The sequence below is a fragment of the Dendrobates tinctorius genome, unplaced genomic scaffold (assembly GCF_039654945.1).
Source record: "Dendrobates tinctorius isolate UK_male_01 unplaced genomic scaffold, ASM3965494v1 ptg000038l, whole genome shotgun sequence".
Lineage (NCBI taxonomy): Eukaryota > Metazoa > Chordata > Amphibia > Anura > Dendrobatidae > Dendrobates > Dendrobates tinctorius.
In genome coordinates this window covers 26,962,022-26,980,427 of record NW_027361706.1, presented here as the reverse complement: position 1 = coordinate 26,980,427, position 18,406 = coordinate 26,962,022, and the positions used below count along the sequence as shown (strand labels likewise).

General features: G+C 43.4%; 1 protein-coding gene across 1 annotated transcript in view; it reads left to right on the top strand.

Annotated features, from left to right (window-relative positions):
* The window catches only part of LOC141088290 (inter-alpha-trypsin inhibitor heavy chain H3-like), a 208,349-nt gene that overhangs the window by 150,774 nt on the left and 39,169 nt on the right, over positions 1-18,406 (top strand). The window contains exons 14-16 of the mRNA XM_073574304.1: positions 6,774-6,934; positions 7,454-7,492; positions 14,586-14,618. Coding sequence (XP_073430405.1) covers positions 6,774-6,934; positions 7,454-7,492; positions 14,586-14,618 — 233 coding nt within the window. The remainder of the gene's footprint in view (positions 1-6,773; positions 6,935-7,453; positions 7,493-14,585; positions 14,619-18,406) is intronic.

Here is an 18,406-nt window from a genome sequence, read left to right as displayed (position 1 = left end):
ACCCCCTTTGTATATGACTCGAATATAAGACGAGAGGGGGACTTTCAGCCCAATTTTTTGGGCTGAAAATCTCGACTTATATTCGAGTATATACGGTATTGTTATGATTGAGTCACCGTAGGAGGCAAAAACAGAAATGCTAGCTAAGTCCAGAAAACCAGAGAGGTTGGCAGCTATCGGATTGCAGACCCCTGATCCTATCACAACAACTAACAGTAGCCGTGGGGGGTTCCTACGATGCCCTAGACCCCTCGATCACAGCCGGAGAATTAAATTAGCCTAAAGAAAGAAAGGGGAAATCTAAACTGCCCCAGAGCAGACTGCAAAGCAATAGGCAGCCCCCAACATATAATGATGGTGAAGCAAGATGAAAACAATAACACAGACAGAAAGACAGACTGAGCAAAGACGGGGCCCAAGCTAACTAGATAGGAAAGGACAGGAAGGCTGCTGTCTGCAATCCGTGAAAAACCCTATGAAAATAAGAGCCAACAGACTGACAGTGAAAAAGGCCCTGAAGACGCTAGGCCTCAAAAAAGCTATGTCAGTACTCAGGAATATTCTGAAGACAGAGCAACCGGCAAAAGGAGATTAAGCTCACCCCAGCAGGGAATGGCAGAATCCAGAAAAGCAAGGAAAACAAAAACAAAACATAAATGCTAACAGGCAAAGCAGAAAACTTAGCTTTAGAGGAGCAGGAATCAGACTGGTGTCCTAGAAGTCCACAGAGAAATCACCCGCAGGGCAGAAGGGCGTCGGCAGCCTTATATCCAGTCAGTGACTCCACTCAGCCATTCATCCTCATTAGGCTCCGGTGCCTGATAATCAGGCTCACTACCTTCCTTCACCAGAATAGGGAGTCCACCAGACCCCAGTGACGAAGGGGAAAATGAACTCACAACAGTACCTCCCCCTTGAGGAGAGGTCACCGAACCCTCAACCACGCCACCAGGGTGATCAGGGTGAGCCCGATGAAAGGCACGCACCAATCTTTTGGCATGAATATCAGAGGCAGAGACCCAGGAATTATCCTCCTGACCATAACCCTTCCACTTAACCAAATACTGGAGTCTCCGTCTAGCCAGACGGGAATCCAGTATTTTCTCTACCTCATATTCCATGTTACCTTCAACCAATACAGGGTCTGGAGGTGCCACCCCAGGAACAACTGGTTCAACAAACCTCTTCAACAAGGACTTATGGAACACATTATGGATTTTAAATGTGAGCCAAACGAAAAGAGACCGGATTAATAATCTCCAAAATCTTGTAAGGTCCAATAAATCTAGGCTTAAACTTAGGAGAAGCCACCTTCATAGCAATATTTTTTGATGATAACCACACCATATCACCAATCTTAAACTGGGGACCAATGGTCCTATGTCGATTGGAAAACCGCTGGGCCTTTTCCTGGGAGAGAGATAACTTATCCACCACTTGGTCCCAGATCTGGTGCATTCTCTCCACCACAGTGTCAACACCTGGGCAGGCAGAAGGCTCCACCTGCCCTGAAGAAAATCGAGGATGAAACCCAAAGTTACAAAAAAAAGGTGACATCAAAGTGGCAGAACTAGCTCTATTATTTAAAGCAAATTGGGCCAAGGGCAAAAATGAAACCCAATCATCCTGATCAGCGGAAATAAAACATCTCAAATACGACTCCAAGGTCTGGTTTGTTCTCTCTGTCTGCCCATTGGTCTGAGGGTGAAAAGCAGAGGAGAAGGACAACTGAATTCCCAGCTTGGAACAGAAAGTCCTCCAAAATCTAGACACAAACTGAACTCCTCTGTCAGATACAATGTTCTCAGGAATCCCGTGTAAGCGAACCACCTGTTGCAAAAACAGGGGCACCAACTCAGAGGAAGATGGCAACTTAGGGAGTGGTACAAGATGAACCATCTTAGAGAACCTATCACAAATCACCCAAATAACATTCATTCTTTGAAAGACCGGCATATCAGAGATGAAATCCATTGAAATATGGGTCCATGGCCTCCTGGGGACCGGCAAAGGCATCAACAACCCACTAGAGAGAGAACAAGATTTAGACCAGGAGCAAGTCCCACAGGACTGCACAAAATTCCTGACATCATGAGACAAGGTGGGCCACCAAAAAGAGCGACTCACCATATCTCTAGTACCAAAAATACCTGGATGACCAGCCAATGCAGAGCAATGAACTTCAGACATCACTCTCTTCTTCCACTGGTCAGGAACATACAACTTTCCACTGGGACAACACTCAGGTTTGTCCTCCTGGAACTCTTGCAGAGCAAGTCTCAAATCGGGCGAGATGGCAGAAAGAACTACCCCTTCGCCTAAGATGGTAGCAGGCTTGGTCACCACAGGATAATCAGCAAAGAAACTCCTAGAGAGGGCGTCTGCCTTGACATTCTTAGTTCCAGGAAGAAAAGAGACCACAAAATCAAAACGTGTAAAAAACAAGGCCCACCTAGCCTGTCTAGGGTTCAAGCGTTTAGCCGACTCTAGGTAAATCAAATTCTTGTGGTCAGTGAGGACCACAACTTGATGTTTAGCTCCCTCCAACCAATGTCTCCACTCCTCAAATGCCCATTTCATGGCCAACAGTTCCCGATTCCCCACATCATAGTTACGTTCAGATGGAGAGAACTTTCGGGAAAAGAAAGCACAGGGATTCATTTTAGATGTTACAGGATCCTTTTGGGACAGAACAGCTCCTGCACCAATCTCAGAAGCATCCACCTCTACCTGGAACGGGAGTGAGACATCAGGTTGCCGCAAAACCGGGGCGGAGGTAAATCTTCGCTTCAGCTCCTGAAAGGAAGCAACAGCCTCCGGAGACCAATTCAACACATCAGCACCCTTCTTAGTCAGATCAGTCAATGGCTTGGCAATACTAGAAAATTTTGCTATAAATTTCCGATAAAAATTAGCAAAACCCAAAAACTTCTGGAGGGCCTTCAAAGAAGTGGGCTGAACCCGATCATAAATGGCCTGTACCTTGGCCGGGTCCATTTCAGTAGTTGACGGAGACAAAATAAATCCCAAAAATGAAATCCTCTGTACTCCAAAAAGGCATTTCGATCCTTTGACATACAGGGAATTCTCCCTCAAGATCCGGAACACAGTCCGAACATGTTCCACATGAGAATCCCAATCCTTGGAGAAGATCAAAATATCATCCAGATAGATAATCAAAAATTTATCGACAAAGTCTCGGAAAATATCGTTCATGAAGCACTGGAAGACAGAAGGGGCATTAGTGAACCCAAAAGGCATCACCAGGTACTCAAAATGTCCCTCCGGAGTATTAAACGCCGTCTTCCATTCATCCCCCTGCTTAATGCGGATAAGATTATACGCCCCCCTGAGGTCAAGCTTGGTAAACCAGCAAGCACCTCTAACTCTAGAGAATAGATCCGAAATCAGGGGTAACGGATACTGATATTTAATAGTAATTTTATTGAGGGCACGATAATCAATACAAGGCCTTAAAGAACCATCCTTTTTGGCCACAAAAAAAAACCCGGCACCTAAGGGTGAAGAGGATGGTCTAATATGACCCTTCTCCAACGCCTCCTTAATATAGGACCGCATAGCCTCGTGCTCCCGTACAGATAAATTGAAGAGCTGACCCTTGGGAAATTTACAACCCGGGCTTAGTTCAATTGCACAGTCATAACTCCTATGAGGAGGCCAGGACGCAGACTCATTCTCACTAAATACATCATAAAAGTCCGCCAAATAGTCAGGAACATCATGCGACTGAGGAGAGGTGGAAAAAACCGGAGCCTCACTAAAGGCACACCGACAACCCCAACTCACCACAGACACAGATTTCCAATCCAAAACTGGATTATGAATTTGCAACCAGGGAAACCCCAGAACAACGGCATCATGCAGACCATGCAACACCAAAAATCTGCAATTTTCTTGATGGTCTGGGGCGACCCGCATGACCACCTGGGTCCAAAACTGAGGTTTATTTTTAGCCAAAGGAGTAGCATCAATCCCCCTCAAAGGGATAGGCGTCTGCAGAGGTGTCATCGGAAATCCACAACGTTTAGCAAAATCCAAGTCCATTAGGTTTAGCGCTGCTCCCGAATCCACAAAAGCCTTGGCGGAAAATGTGGACAGGGAGCAGATCAGAATAATTGCCAGAAGAAACTTAGGTTGAACACCACCAACAGAAAACGTGTGTGCAAAGCGTTTCTCTCGTTTAGGACAAACAGAAATAATATGCGAGGCATCTCCACAGAAAAAACACAGCTTATTATGCCTTCTGAACTTCTGACGTTGCGCCTTAGAAAAAACTCTATCACATTGCATAGGTTCAGACGTCTGTTCAACCGGTGGCAACACCTCTCGTGCAATCCTGCGTTCACGTAAACGCCGATCAACCAGAATGGCTAATGACATAGAATCGTCCAGACCAGAGGGAACAGGAAATCCCACCATAGTATCTTTTACGGCTTCTGACAAACCCTTCCGAAAGAGAGCAGCCAAGGCATTATCATTCCAGGTAGTAAGGACTGCCCACTTTCGGAACTTTTGACAGTACAACTCTGCAGAATCTCGACCCTGGTTCAATGCCAACAGGGTCTTTTCAGCCTGATCAATAGCATTAGGTTCGTCATACAACAACCCCAAAGCTTGAAAGAATGCGTGCACATCAGTCAGAATAGGATCATCTGGTTTCAAAGAAAACGCCCAATCCTGGGGATGGCCACGCAGCAAAGAGATGACAATTTTAACCTGCTGCGCGGAGCTCCCTGACGAGTTAGGCTTCAAGGCAAAAAATAATTTACAATTATTTTTGAAACTCAAAAATTTAGATCGATCCCCAAAAAATACATCAGGTGTAGGGATCTTTGGTTCAACAGCATGCGAACGAGCAAGGTAGGCGGAAATTCCCCGCACTTCCGCAGCGAGCTGCTCCACACGATCAGACAATTGCTTTATCTCCATTGAGAGAAAAAAAAATTCCCCCTACGGCCTCAGAGATATAGAGGAAAGAATATACACACATTTTTTTTTTTTTAAGCACAATTCTTTCCTGCTATTGAGTACCCTAGGATCTGCGGTATGGCGGGTGATTCTGTTATGATTGAGTCACCGTAGGAGGCAAAAACAGAAATGCTAGCTAAGTCCAGAAAACCAGAGAGGTTGGCAGCTATCGGATTGCAGACCCCTGATGCTATCACAACAACTAACAGTAGCCGTGGGGGGTTCCTATGATGCCCTAGACCCCTCGATCACAGCCGGAGAATTAAATAAGCCTAAAGAAAGAAAGGGGAACTCTAAACTTCCCCAGAGCAGACCCCAAAGTAATAGGCAGCCCCCAACATATAATGACGGTGAAGCAAGATGAAAACACTAACACAGACAGAAAGACAGACTGAGCAAAGACGGGGCCCAAGCTAACTAGATAGGAAAGGACAGGAAGGCTGCTGTCTGCAATCCGTGAAAAACCCTATGAAAATAAGAGCCAACAGACTGACAGTGAAAAAGGCCCTGAAGACGCTAGTCTTCAAAACAGCTATGTCAGTACTCAGGAATATTCTGAAGACAGAGCAACCGGCAAAAGGAGATTAAGCTCACCCCAGCAGGGAATGGCAGACTCCAGAAAAGCAAGGAAAACAAAAACAAAACATAAATGCTAACAGGCAAAGCAGAAAACTTAGCTTTAGATGAGCAGGAATCAGACTGGTGTCCTAGAAGTCCACAGAGAAATCACCCGCAGGGCAGAAGGGCGTCGGCAGCCTTATATCCAGTCAGTGACTCCACTCAGCCATTCATCCTCATTAGGCTCAGGTGCCTGATAATCAGGCTCACTACCTTCCTTCACCAGAATAGGGAGTCCACCAGACCCCAGTGACGAAGGGGAAAATGAACTCACAACACGGTATTATAGTCTGAGCTGGTCATGCGTTTTCTTTTATGCTAATTGTGGACTTTCAGATTATGATATAGTATCCCCACATCTAATGGGGACTATGAACCATTGAGCATGCTTAGATATTTATTGACTGAGTGGCTTTATACTTTGGGTTTATTTATTTCATGTGCAGTTTATTGCAAAAGCTCATTATTTTGAGGGAAAGCTTTAGACTAGTAATCTTTCCAGGTAGTGGAACTCTTGGCCAATTAGTATTTTATATGGCCCAGTTTACGGGATAACTACTTGGAGAAGAATACCTCTGTTTGAGGGTCAGTCTTTATGGGCATGTTTAAAATTGATATGTGCAATAAATAAGTGAGCCATTTTTTTAAAAAAAAAATCCTCATTGTCCACTTAGTCTTCCTCCTTTTTGTTTGGGTGGTGATAGGTTTTGTAAATTTTGTTTTGATCTCATTCCAACAGGATTTTTATATGATGAAATAAAATTACTGTTTTTATATAGTGGAGAGGGTACATTGTGCTAAACTTTCCAGTTGGGTTAGTGTATATTGCTTTTACGACCTATCTTATGTGGTGTTAGTTAAAATATTTGGTTATACATACATTCAGTCTATTAAGGTAGTTGAATTTTTAAAAATATAAAATTTCATGGGTTCTTGTTATGGTGGAGCATGGCTTGAATATAACAAGGAAGATTAGAAATATTAATTGAAGAAACATAAGTTTACGAGAATTTTGTTAGACTACAAACTTAGACTAGAGATCATTATAGGGGTCATTATATGGATTTAAATATGGTACGTGATTACAAGTGTCTACTGCAGAGCTCATTATTTGTTAAAATATTTAAACAACTTTTATTTTATTCCTTAAAATTATTTAATTTTAGGCTTTATGCGGACCCATCCGAAAAAGCAAACCTAACTGCGCAGGCGCTTCAGCTGTCACTGAAGTTTAAGTTTGTGACTCCATTAACATCAATGGTAGTTACAAAACCAGAGGAAAAAGAGAAGGAAGAAGAAATATTAATCGCTGATAAACTTGTGGACGGTAGGAACTTTTTCCTAAACTATAGAAAAAATAATCAGAATATTGCAAATAAATTTTGAGTTCTTTAGTATGGGGACCAGGAGAACCTTCACTTTGAAGAGTCCTCAACTTTATATTTTATATATACTCACGCATAGGATCTCTGTCTTTGACACAGATGCATTGCAGAGCGAGCTGTCAGTCAATGTTCTGGGGTGTGCTTACAACCGCTACTGGCTGTATAGCAAGTGGTGCTGTGAGCAGTGACTGTAACTGCTCCCTTCACCACCCTTATGACTGATAGCCAGCAGCTCCCAGGAGGAAAGAAGTTAATTTTCTCCTACTAGCCGCACTTTCAGTAAGGTGGCCAGGCAGCATTGTAAAGCTTTTCACTTGCAAATTAATCTTATATCTGCAGGTAAATAGTGTTTTCTGAGGTGACAGGTTCCATACCTGCTAAACAGGGATGGCAGCAAGATATATTTCAAGCATTTTTTCATTCTTTATAATCTGTGCTTTTTACTTTTATTTTTTTTACAGGACAGGACCGATTCTTTTCAAATCCAGCTTCACTTCAGTGTAAGTTATAATCTGATATTTATGAATAGTTTATACACAAATCCATGGAGAAATCCATGTTTTTCTTACATGTAAATGAGCTGCTAAGATCTATGGGACAGACATAGATCTCCCTAAGAATCTGCCTCTAGAGATTATTTTTAATAAAAGGGGTTGTTATAATTATACACAGCTCTGCAGTGAGATTAAGAGAGCAGCCTTTACATATCACACTGGTAACTCCCATTTTACTAAAAATAAGCACTGGAGGCAGATTCTCAAGGAGATCTGTGTCCAGTCCATAAATCTTAACAGCTCACTTACATATAAGAAAAATATGGATTTCTCTGGAATAAGACATTGGACCACAACTATCAAGGTGTAAGATGCCAACTCGCTTTGGCATTCTTCAGACATCTCGTGTCCCATTCCCGGTGTGCTACTATGTATGAGGGGCATCACACTTACTTTAGGGCTGTAGGCCTCTTCTTCTGAGTCCAGGAATCCCTCTTCTGGAAACAGGGCAGCAATTAATCCTGGAGACACGAAGTTCATAAAAGCGACCAAACTTTTCCTTAATAGCAGTATTTACAGGCAGATGTAGGGGATAAGGCCCAATGGGTTGTCATCTTTCCCTCAGATACCAGATACAACTTCATCCCTGGTTCTCAGTATAGGTAGAATGTCCCGCTCACTGGCTTCTCTAGCCCTAAGCAGTCATCTCCACAACTAGCAGTATAATCGGACTGCAATACCTTATGCCCCATGTAGTCTGAATCTATTTTTCCCTCTAGCTTCACAGGCTGAGTTTGCTCCAGGCCTCCGACATCCATCTCGAGGTTGCCCCAGGCCATTAGATGGAATCACACGGAAGGGTGTTTTCGACATTCCACTTCCCCGAGTATTAGGCCCGTACTGTCCCTAGCAGCCTCTGACTCCGGCCCGCTACTTCACACACTGCTATCCACACTCTAACTGGCCCTGCCACTTCCTGGACTTGCTACTAACTCTCAGTTCTCTCCTCCCAATCTGGCCCAGCTATTACAGTTAACTCTGTCTAAGCTAACTGCAGCCCCAGTGGGTATCATCCTTTTATAACATACATAAATATCGAATGCATTTAACCCTTGGAATGTCAGGGAGCAAACCACCAGCCTCCACCACCGCTACAAAGGTATCATTTTATTCAGCTTCCCATGACCTGTATGCTCATCTTAGGAGAGTTGATCCTAGTGACAGATTCCTTTTAACGGAGAACAATTTCTTATGTATGGAGGATGGAGGCTCACGCTTCAGTTTCTGTTGCAGAAATAGGAGAAAATTAGTTCTATTCATCTTAATGGGATACTTGCAGAAGTTTCAGTAAAAACATTTCTAGTATGTGAATCCACTAGAGATGAACAAATCTTTAGAAAATCAAATTTGTCTGATTTGCCAAAATTTTCCAAAGCCGTGAACCGAAAATACTGCATAGTCTCCAATTGCCCTGAGTGACATGAATTACTCTGCTCTCTTTTTCTCATATCCTAATCCTTTTTACTTCTGTGCTATCACGTACAATATCTGTATAGCTTCTTTACTCTTTTCTGGCCTTCACTCCCTATCTCTATGGCTTACCTGTGAGCTGTGACATACTTTGACTATTCAGATTCACAACAATTGACTGCTGCATTTCCTGCTCCTGCTTTCATTCAGGCTGATAATCTCTCCTGATTGGCTGTGTTGTCTGTCCAATGTCTTGTGATCTTTCTCTGGCTGATGCAATCTTCTGCAGTTTGTAGAATGGCACTGGCCAACTTATTTGATTTCACTGAGTTCAACAAATTTGATTTAAATCGAGTCTCTCATATCTAGAATCCACCCTATTTTATCATCAATCATCTTTTTATCAGGTAGGTAGTTATTGGTGTATGTAATGTGTTTGGGTGCAGAGAAGTGATTCAGGACAGCGCTCTAATTGACAAAAATCATATTTCATTATATGAAATGTTATCACAAATTCTCGAAAGTGCTCCCAAAAGTTAATTGTATATTTAGCAGAAAAGTAATGTTAGAAATGGCTATCGTTCTAATTCTTTTTCTGATAGGGAATAGAGTAGACATGAACAAATTGACTCAACACTAATTGAATATATATCTAATATATAAAGCTCAAGTGTGTGTATGTATGCATGTATGTATTTGTGTATGTCCGGGATTGGCATCCGCACCGTCGCATCTACAGCCACAACATTTGGCACAGTCACACGTCTGGACCCCAAGAGTGTCCTAGGCTATGTTGTGAGGCGAAATTTTAATCCCGCGCGTTCCAATTCACCAAACAATTTTGCCCCTATCTACATAATGGGGAAAAGTGTGTATCAAGCCCCGCCCCTCATTATGATGTCATAATGTTTGCCATGGCGACGCTGATGTCATCATAGGTTGCAAGCCCCGCCGCTCATTATGATGTCATAATGGTTGACTATGGGATGGAGGATGTGTGATGGGTATATGGGCACTGGACTATGGGATGGAGGATATGTATGACGGGTATATGGGCACGGGACTATGGGATGGAGGATGTGTAATGGGTATATGGGCACTGGACTATGGGATGGAGGATATGTATGACGGGTATATGGGCACGGGACTATGGGATGGCGGATATGTATGATGGGTATATGGGCACGGGACTATGGGATGGAGGATATGTATGATGGGTATATGGGAACTCGACTATGGGATGGCGAATATGTATGATGGGTATATGGGCATGGGACTATGGGATGGAGGATGTGTGATGGGTATATGGGCATGGGACTATGGGATGGAGGATGTGTGATGGGTATATGGGCACTCGACTATGGGACGGAGGATATGTATGATGGGTATATGGGCACGGGCCTATGGGATTGTGGATATGTATGATGGGTATATGGGCACTCGACTATGGGATGGCGGATAATTATAATTTGCTATAGCTAGCCACAGTTAGTTACTATGCCCGGGCAGTGCCGGGCTATTCAGCTAGTGTATATATATATATATATATATATATATATATATATATATAAATAAACACATACACAGGTCTAACCTTCCCCAGGGCCAAGTCCCTATCTGGCTGTCTTTGATCCAGTGTTGTCTCTTCCTGGCATCTTTGGGGGCTAGTACGAAGCCTAGTCTGCACTGATGCCTTTAAACCGGTGTGGGTACTCTGCACCCCTTGCCTGTAGAAGTACTGTTCCAAAAATCCTCTGTTTGTTTTCTAGGAGTGTTGCAAATAAATAATTGGCATCAGCCATTGCCATTAGTAGGCCAAATAAATAATTTTTCTGTATCGGTGTGTGTTTATTTGTAGTCTGGGGAAAATAATTGGCATCAGCTATGTAGTTGCCATTTCTAGGCCAAATAAATAGTTTTTCTGGACCAGTGTGTATTTTTTTTCTTAGTCTGGGATAAAATAATTAGCATCAGCCGTTTAGTTGTCATTTCTAAGCCAAAATTTTTTTTTCAGGAGCAGTGTGTTTTCTAGTAATGTTGCAAATAAATAAATAATTGATACAGCAAAAAAAGGGCAGCAGTATTTACCTGCACAGGTCTCAGAACTAATGCACTCTCAGGATGCAGCAAATCCATGTAGTAAAGATGGCGGTAACACAAGTGCAAAATACTCATGAGACAACCACTTACAAGTAGAGATGGGCCGACTCCTGGATGTTTTGATCCGGCGGGTTCGGCCGAACAGTTACAAAAAGTTTGGGTTCGGGTACGCGGACAGTGCCCGGACCCGAATCTGAACCCGGACCCCATTCACTTGAATGAGGGCCTGAACATCCAGTGTTTGCCACACTGTCATGTGCCTGACAGCGCGGCAAACACCACTTCTGATCGGCGGTGAAATCATCCCTGCAGGTCAGAGAGCCGCGGTTCCCATGCTGTGAAAAGACAGCGAGAGCACTCCGCTGTGATCTGAGGTATAAAGTCTACCTCCTGACACTGGTGTCAGCAGATGGGACTACTGATCCCATCATCTGACACCTGCTGCCGCTAATTACAGTGAGAGCAGAAGCGGCTGATAGGTGTATTCATTAGCCGCTCATGTGCTGTAAATAAATAATTGAAAAAAAAAACCGGCATGGGTTCCCCTGTATTTTTGCTAACCAGCCAGGCTAAACTCACAGCTGGTGGCTGCAACCCTCAGCTGTGAGCTTCAGCAAGGCTAGTTGCCAAGAACAGAGGGGTTCCCACGCGGTTTTTTTAAATGATTTAAATAAATAATTTTAAAAAATGGTGTGGGGTCCCCTCCATTTTTGACAACAAGCCTTGTTAAAGCAGACAGTGGGGGGCTGGTATTCTCAGGCTGGTAAAGTGCCATGGATATTGGCCCCCAGCCTAAAAATAGCAGCCCACAGAAAAGGCACATCTATTAAATGTGCCAATTCTGGTGCTTTGCCCAGCTCTTCCCACTTGCCCTGTAGGTGGCAAGTGGGGTGATAGTTGGGGAGGTTGATGTCACCTTTGTTTTGTCAGGTAACATCAAGCCCACGGCTTAGTAATGGAGAGGCGTCTATAAGACACCTATCCATTACTAATCCTATAGTTACATTGTAAGAAAACTCTGACACCCAGAAAAAAGTCCTTTAATTGAAAGAATGACACAGACTCCTTTAATAATCTTAATTAAACCATACTTACGATCTAGCCTAATTCCACCGAAGCCCTCGATCTCCTGTAATACAACTAAAATAAAAAACAAAAATATACCATACTTGTCCATTGTTCTGTCACACGCCGTAATCCATGTCTGGGGGATAAACAGTTTTCAGCCTTGACGGTACCAAGATGTGACTGTCTAGGCTGATAACCACTGGTGGCTGAGCGGCTGCGAGCACAGCCTTAGAGACCGGTGGTGCTGACATCGAGGTTACGTCGAGGCCCCGTTCCCAGCTGGGCTGAACTGCAGTGACCTCGGTAAGATCCCCGCTAGCACCATAAGAAAAACTTTCACGCTGCTAGCGGGGATCTCACCGAGGGGAATGCTTAGGATTATGTATTTTCTACTCTTTGTCTATCAAGTTAGACTGGGCAGGCTTAGGGCACTGGCTTATGTTATCTTCCCAGTATCTCCACCTCTTTCACTGGAAACATGGAATTTGCATATGGCATGAGCAGGTGTATAGTGGCTGCAGTTTTTTTGGAGGACGGAGATTTAAATGAATTGACGTTTCATTCTTGAGTAACACTGACATAATTATTCATTAAAAAATGTGCAAAAAACTGTTGCGATCTTAATACCATCATCAATCACCCTGCTATTGACAGTTCTTTACAATGTTTTCTGTATGTGTTGTATACCTCTTTACCAGAAAAATACCACCTCCAGACCTGTCATTATCCTTATAGGGGTTTTCGGATTAAAAGTTTTTCATAAATGATTTTATATACAGTAAGATTATTCACCAGTGTACTGACGATAGCTCGGATGCTTCTGTTTTTTCTTGCTTGCTTGTGGGATTACCTGTCCTAGTTATCACCCCTTCCCTATAACAGGCTGTAAAATGTGACCTACCTCTTATTTTTCTTATCTCCTCTATTCCAAGCTCTCCTCCTTTATGTCTGCCTATGTAGCAATCATGTTTCACATGCTAGGTAGCAGTTAATGCAGAGTCAGTGAGCAACAGAACAACATAGCTGCCAAAGTAATTAAGCTTACAAATTTCAAGGCTGTGTGCGCACGTTGCGTTTTTTATGCGTTTCCGCTGCGTTTTTGCGGCCTCGGAAACGCTTCAAGAACGCATCCCCATGCAATCCAATGAGATTCTGCAGTTGCTGTGTCAATGCTGCAGATTTTACCGCTGCGGAAACGCATAGCGGTAAAATCCGCAGCATGTCCATTATTTCTGCTGAATCACGGCGATTCCGCCGCCATAGGATTGCATTGAAACACTTTACGCATATGGCTATGCCCACCATGCGTGAAGTGAGCGCTTCATGTGCGGATAGTACCCAGGGTCTGGAGGAGAGGAGATTCTCCTACATGCCCTGGGTACCATATTCCTGTAAAAAATAGAATTAAAATAAAAAATAGGGATATACTCACCTTCTGGCGGCCCCTGGAGTTCTTCCCCCCCCCTCAGCGGTGCTGGCGGCATCTTCCGTTCCCAGGGATGCATTGCGCAAATGACCTCTGATGACGTAGCGGTCTCGCCACTGCTGAGGACGAGAAGGACTCCGGGAGCCACCAGAAGGTGAGTATATCTCTATTTTTTATTTTTTTAATTATTTTTAACGTCCTATTGATGCTGCATAAGCAGTATCAATAGTAAAAAGTTGGTCACACTTGTCAAGCACTATGCACCTGTCAATCATTTTTCCAAGCGATGCTTCAAATCGCTTGGAAAGTGCAAGCATTCTGCAAGCGAAAACGCTTGCAAAACGTTTGTGTTTTGCCGGAAAACGCATGCGAATTCAGCATGCGTTTTACCCGCGGCAGGGAGTTGCGAAATGCTGCGGACATTTCCTCAGCATTTCTGCAACGTGGGCACATAGCCTAACAGAGGGGCATGTAGGCTGCTGTAAAAGCAATGTCTATGAGAGGAGAGCAGAACAATGGAAACTGTAGTCCTTCACGCTGATAGTCCCACCCATAGCAGGTGCTTGCAGCATCAAAACAAAGGTGTTGTACAGAGCTGGGCAGGATAATGAAAGAGCCATAAATACTTATAAGCTATGGTGGCTTCATTATTTTTACATTACATAAGTAGGCACCTTGGTATATTTTAGCAACTCAGAAAATCCTTTAACAAGTTGATACCTTCTAATACCGTCATTAGATATTACACTTCTTTGGAAATTCCCAAAATAAGTTAGGCATCTCTCCACAGTTTTTGGAACGCCCATAGATATGAATAGAGAGCGCTCTTCATGCACATCCACCTTCCCATTCACAGCGACTGGGATAGGGTCGGCGCCCAGAGATGGGACCACCATCTATTTGACATATGTGTGCGTATGCAATAAATATCTAACAATGGAATAACACAATAATAGCATTGGCTCACGATAGGTTGAGCTTCATTAATGTTTAAGGAATAGGTTTATATTAATGTGTTTTTCTCTTTCTCCACAGCCTACCCAAGTTATCAATCCACTTCAAATTATGGTAAGTAATTATTGCAATTAGAAAAAGGACAACATTGTCATATTACAGCTTTATTAAAGGGGTTGTCCGGTCCAGGTCAATAAGTCTGCAGTCACTCTATACAGTATGTCTGCAGACATACAGTGCCATGAGAAAGTATTCGGCCCCCTGGAACTTTTCAACCTTTTCCCACATATCGTGCTTCAAACATAAAGATACCAAATGTAAATTTTTGGTGAAGAATCAACAACAAGTGGGACACAATTGTGAAGTTGAACGAAACTTATTGGCTATTTTAAATTTTTGTGGAAATTCAGAATCTGAAAAGTGGGGCGTGCAATATTATTTGGCCCCTTTAACTTAATACTTTGTTGCGCCACCTTTTGCTGCGATTACAGCTCCAAGTCGCTTGGGGTATGACTCTATCAGTTTTGTACATCGAGAGACTGAAATTCTTGCCCATTCTTCCTTGGCAAACAGCTCGAGCTCAGTGAGGTTTGATGGAGATCGTTTGTGAACAGCAGTTTTCAGCTCTTTCCACAGATTTTCTATTGGATTCATATCTGGACTTTGACTTGGCCATTCTAACACTTGGATACGTTTATTTGTGAACCATTCCATTGTAGATTTTGCTTTATGTTGGGGATCATTGTCTTGTTGGAAGACAAATCTCCGTCCCAGTCTCAGGTCTTTTGCAGACTCCAACAGGTTTTCTTCAAGAATGGTCCTGTATTTGGCTCCATCCATCTTCCCATCAATCTTAACCATCTTCCCTGTCCCTGCTGAAGAAAAGTAGGCCCAAACCATGATGCTGCCACCACCATGTTTGACTGTGGGGATGGTGTGTTCAGGGTGATGAGCTGTGTTGCCTTTATGCCAAACATATCGTTTGGCATTGTTGCCAAAAAGTTCGATTTTGGTTTCATCTGACCAGAGCACCTTCTTCCACATGTTTGGTGTGTCTCCCAGGTGGCTTGTTGCAAACTTTAAACTACACTTTTTATGGATATCTTTGAGAAAAGGCTTTCTTCTTGCCACTATTCCATAAAGGCCAGATTTGTGCAGTGTACGACTGATTGTTGTCCTATGGACAGACTTTCCCACCTCCGCTGTAGATCTCTGCAGTTCATCCAGAGTGATCATGGGCCTCTTGGCTGCATCTCTGATCAGTCTTCTCCTTTTTTGAGATGAAAGTTTAGAGGGACGGCCGGGTCTTGGTAGATTTGCAGTGGTATGATACTCCTTCCATTTAAATATGATTGCTTGCACAGTGCTCCTTTGGATGTTTAAAGTTTTGGAAATCATTTTGTATCCAAATCCGGCTTTAAACTTCTCCACAACAGTATCACGGACCTGCCTGTTGTGTTCCTTGGTCTTCATGATGCTCTCTGTGCATCAAACAGAATCCTGAGACTATCACAGAGCAGGTGCATTTATACGGAGACTTGATTACACACAGGTGGATTATATTTATTATCATTAGTCATTTAGGATGACATTGGATCATTCAGAGATCCACAATAAAGTTCTGGAGTGAGTTTGCTGCACTGAAAGTAAAGGGGCAGAATAATATTGCACGCCCCACTTTTCAGTTTTTGAATTTCCACAAAATTTAAAATAACCAATAAATTTCATTCAACTTCACAATTGTGTCCCACTTGTTGTCGATTCTTCACCAAAAATTTACATTTGGTATCTTTATGTTTGAAGCATGATATGTGGGAAAAGGTTGAAAAGTTCCAGGGGGCCGAATACTTTCGCAAGGCACTGTATGAATCTGCGCTGCGGGGATTCACCAGTTTCTGAGGTGGGACCGGAGGGTACATAGGCGATCTCCATACTCCTGGCCAGGGCTCGTTTAGTGGACGTGGCCTCACTCCATACACTTATATTGAGCTAGGGAGTGCCCCGTCTAGTGACACAACCGTCTATTGGGCGTGACCAACTAGAGGGTGTGGCTGACTAGAGGGTGTGGTTGACTAGAGGGCGTGGCCTCATTCCATACAGGTGTATGGATGCAGGGCTGCTTCCACTGGCCAGGAGTATGTATAGCACATGTATACCCTCTGGTCCTGGGTCAGAAACCGGCGAATTCCCGGAGAGCACAGTGCATGCACTAGGTGGGATTCATATGTCTGCAGTCACACACAGTGACTGCAGATTTGTCGATTTGGACCGGACAACCCCTTTAAATACAGGACACACTCCATATTACCATATTAAACAACATGCTTTCTTTGGCCTTTTCTCTTCCACGTCATTGATGTTGATCCAACCCAGACTAATAGAAAGGCAGGGTAGTTCAGATTATCTTATTCATAGAGCTTGCCCTGCAGCTACCAATTTGGAGAAGAGGAGAACAAGCTGCTGATCTGTCAGAGCGAAGCAGCAGCAGAATGGAGGGCACCAAATATACTTATTACTTGAGTGGATAGTCACAGTTAGGTTATCCAACACTCATTAAAGGCAGAAGCTTTACTGTAAGATGCAGTTTTAAAGTGTTTTTGTGTGTTCCTCTAGATCACTCATTTTTATATCATCCAACTTTTGGTATGTATTTTTTAAAGGTGTTGTCCATGACTAAGAAATTGATGACTTATCAGACCTTTGGCACTCCCACCTATCCGCTGTTTTTGTTTTTTTTGTCCACTGTTGTATGCACATTACAGTGCTCTACACCGTGTAGTGGACATTCTTGGGCACTGCAGCTCAGCTCCTATTCACTGGTGCACGGCCCTCTTCTTTATAACTTACTAGCTGAAGAGCCCGGCGTTGCCTGGGCATAGTAACCAACTGTAGTTAGTTATAACAAATTATAATGATTATATTGCACATAAAAACCGTGCATCTAATCCTATCCTGTGTGATACTGACTGCTGAGCCGTGTATCTAATACTATTCGGTGTGACACTGTGTGCTGAGCTGCGTATCTAATCCTATCCTGTGTGATACTGACTGCTGAGCCTTGTATCTAATACTATCCTGTGTGATACTGCCTGCTGAGCCATGTGTCTAATCTTCTCCTGTGTGATACTGACTGCTGAGCCGTGTATCTACTCCTATTCTGTGTGATACTGTCTGCTGAGCCGTGTATCTAATACTATTCTGTGTGATACTGTGTGCTGAGATGCGTATCTAATCCTCTCCTGTGTGATACTGTCTACGGAGCCGTGTATCTATTCCTATCCTGTGTGATACTGACTGCTGAGCTGTGTATCCAATCCTATCCTGTGTGATACTGACTGCTGAGCCGTGTATCTAATCCTATTCTGTGTGATACTGACTGCTGAGCCATGTATTTAATACTATTTGGTGTGATACTGTGTGCTGAGCTGCGTATCTAATCCTATCCTGTGTAATACTGACTGCTGAGCCTTGTATCTAATCCTCTCCCGTGTGATACTGCCTGCTGAGCCATGTGTCTAATCCTCTCCTGTGTGATACTGACTGCTGAGCCGTGTATCTAATCCTATTCTGTGTGATACTGTCTGCTGAGCCATGTATCTAATACTATTCTGTGTGATACTGTGTGCTGAGATGCGTATCTAATCCTATCCTGTGTGATACTGACTGCTGAGCCGTGTATCTAATTCTATTCTGTGTGATACTGACTGCTGAGCCATGTATTTAATACTATTCGGTGTGATACTGTGTGCTGAGCTGCGTATCTAATCCTATCCTGTGTAATACTGACTGCTGAGCCTTGTATCTAATACTATCCTGTGTGATACTGCCTGCTGAGCCATGTGTCTAATCCTCTCCTGTGTGATACTGACTGCTGAGCCGTGTATCTAATCCTATTCTGTGTG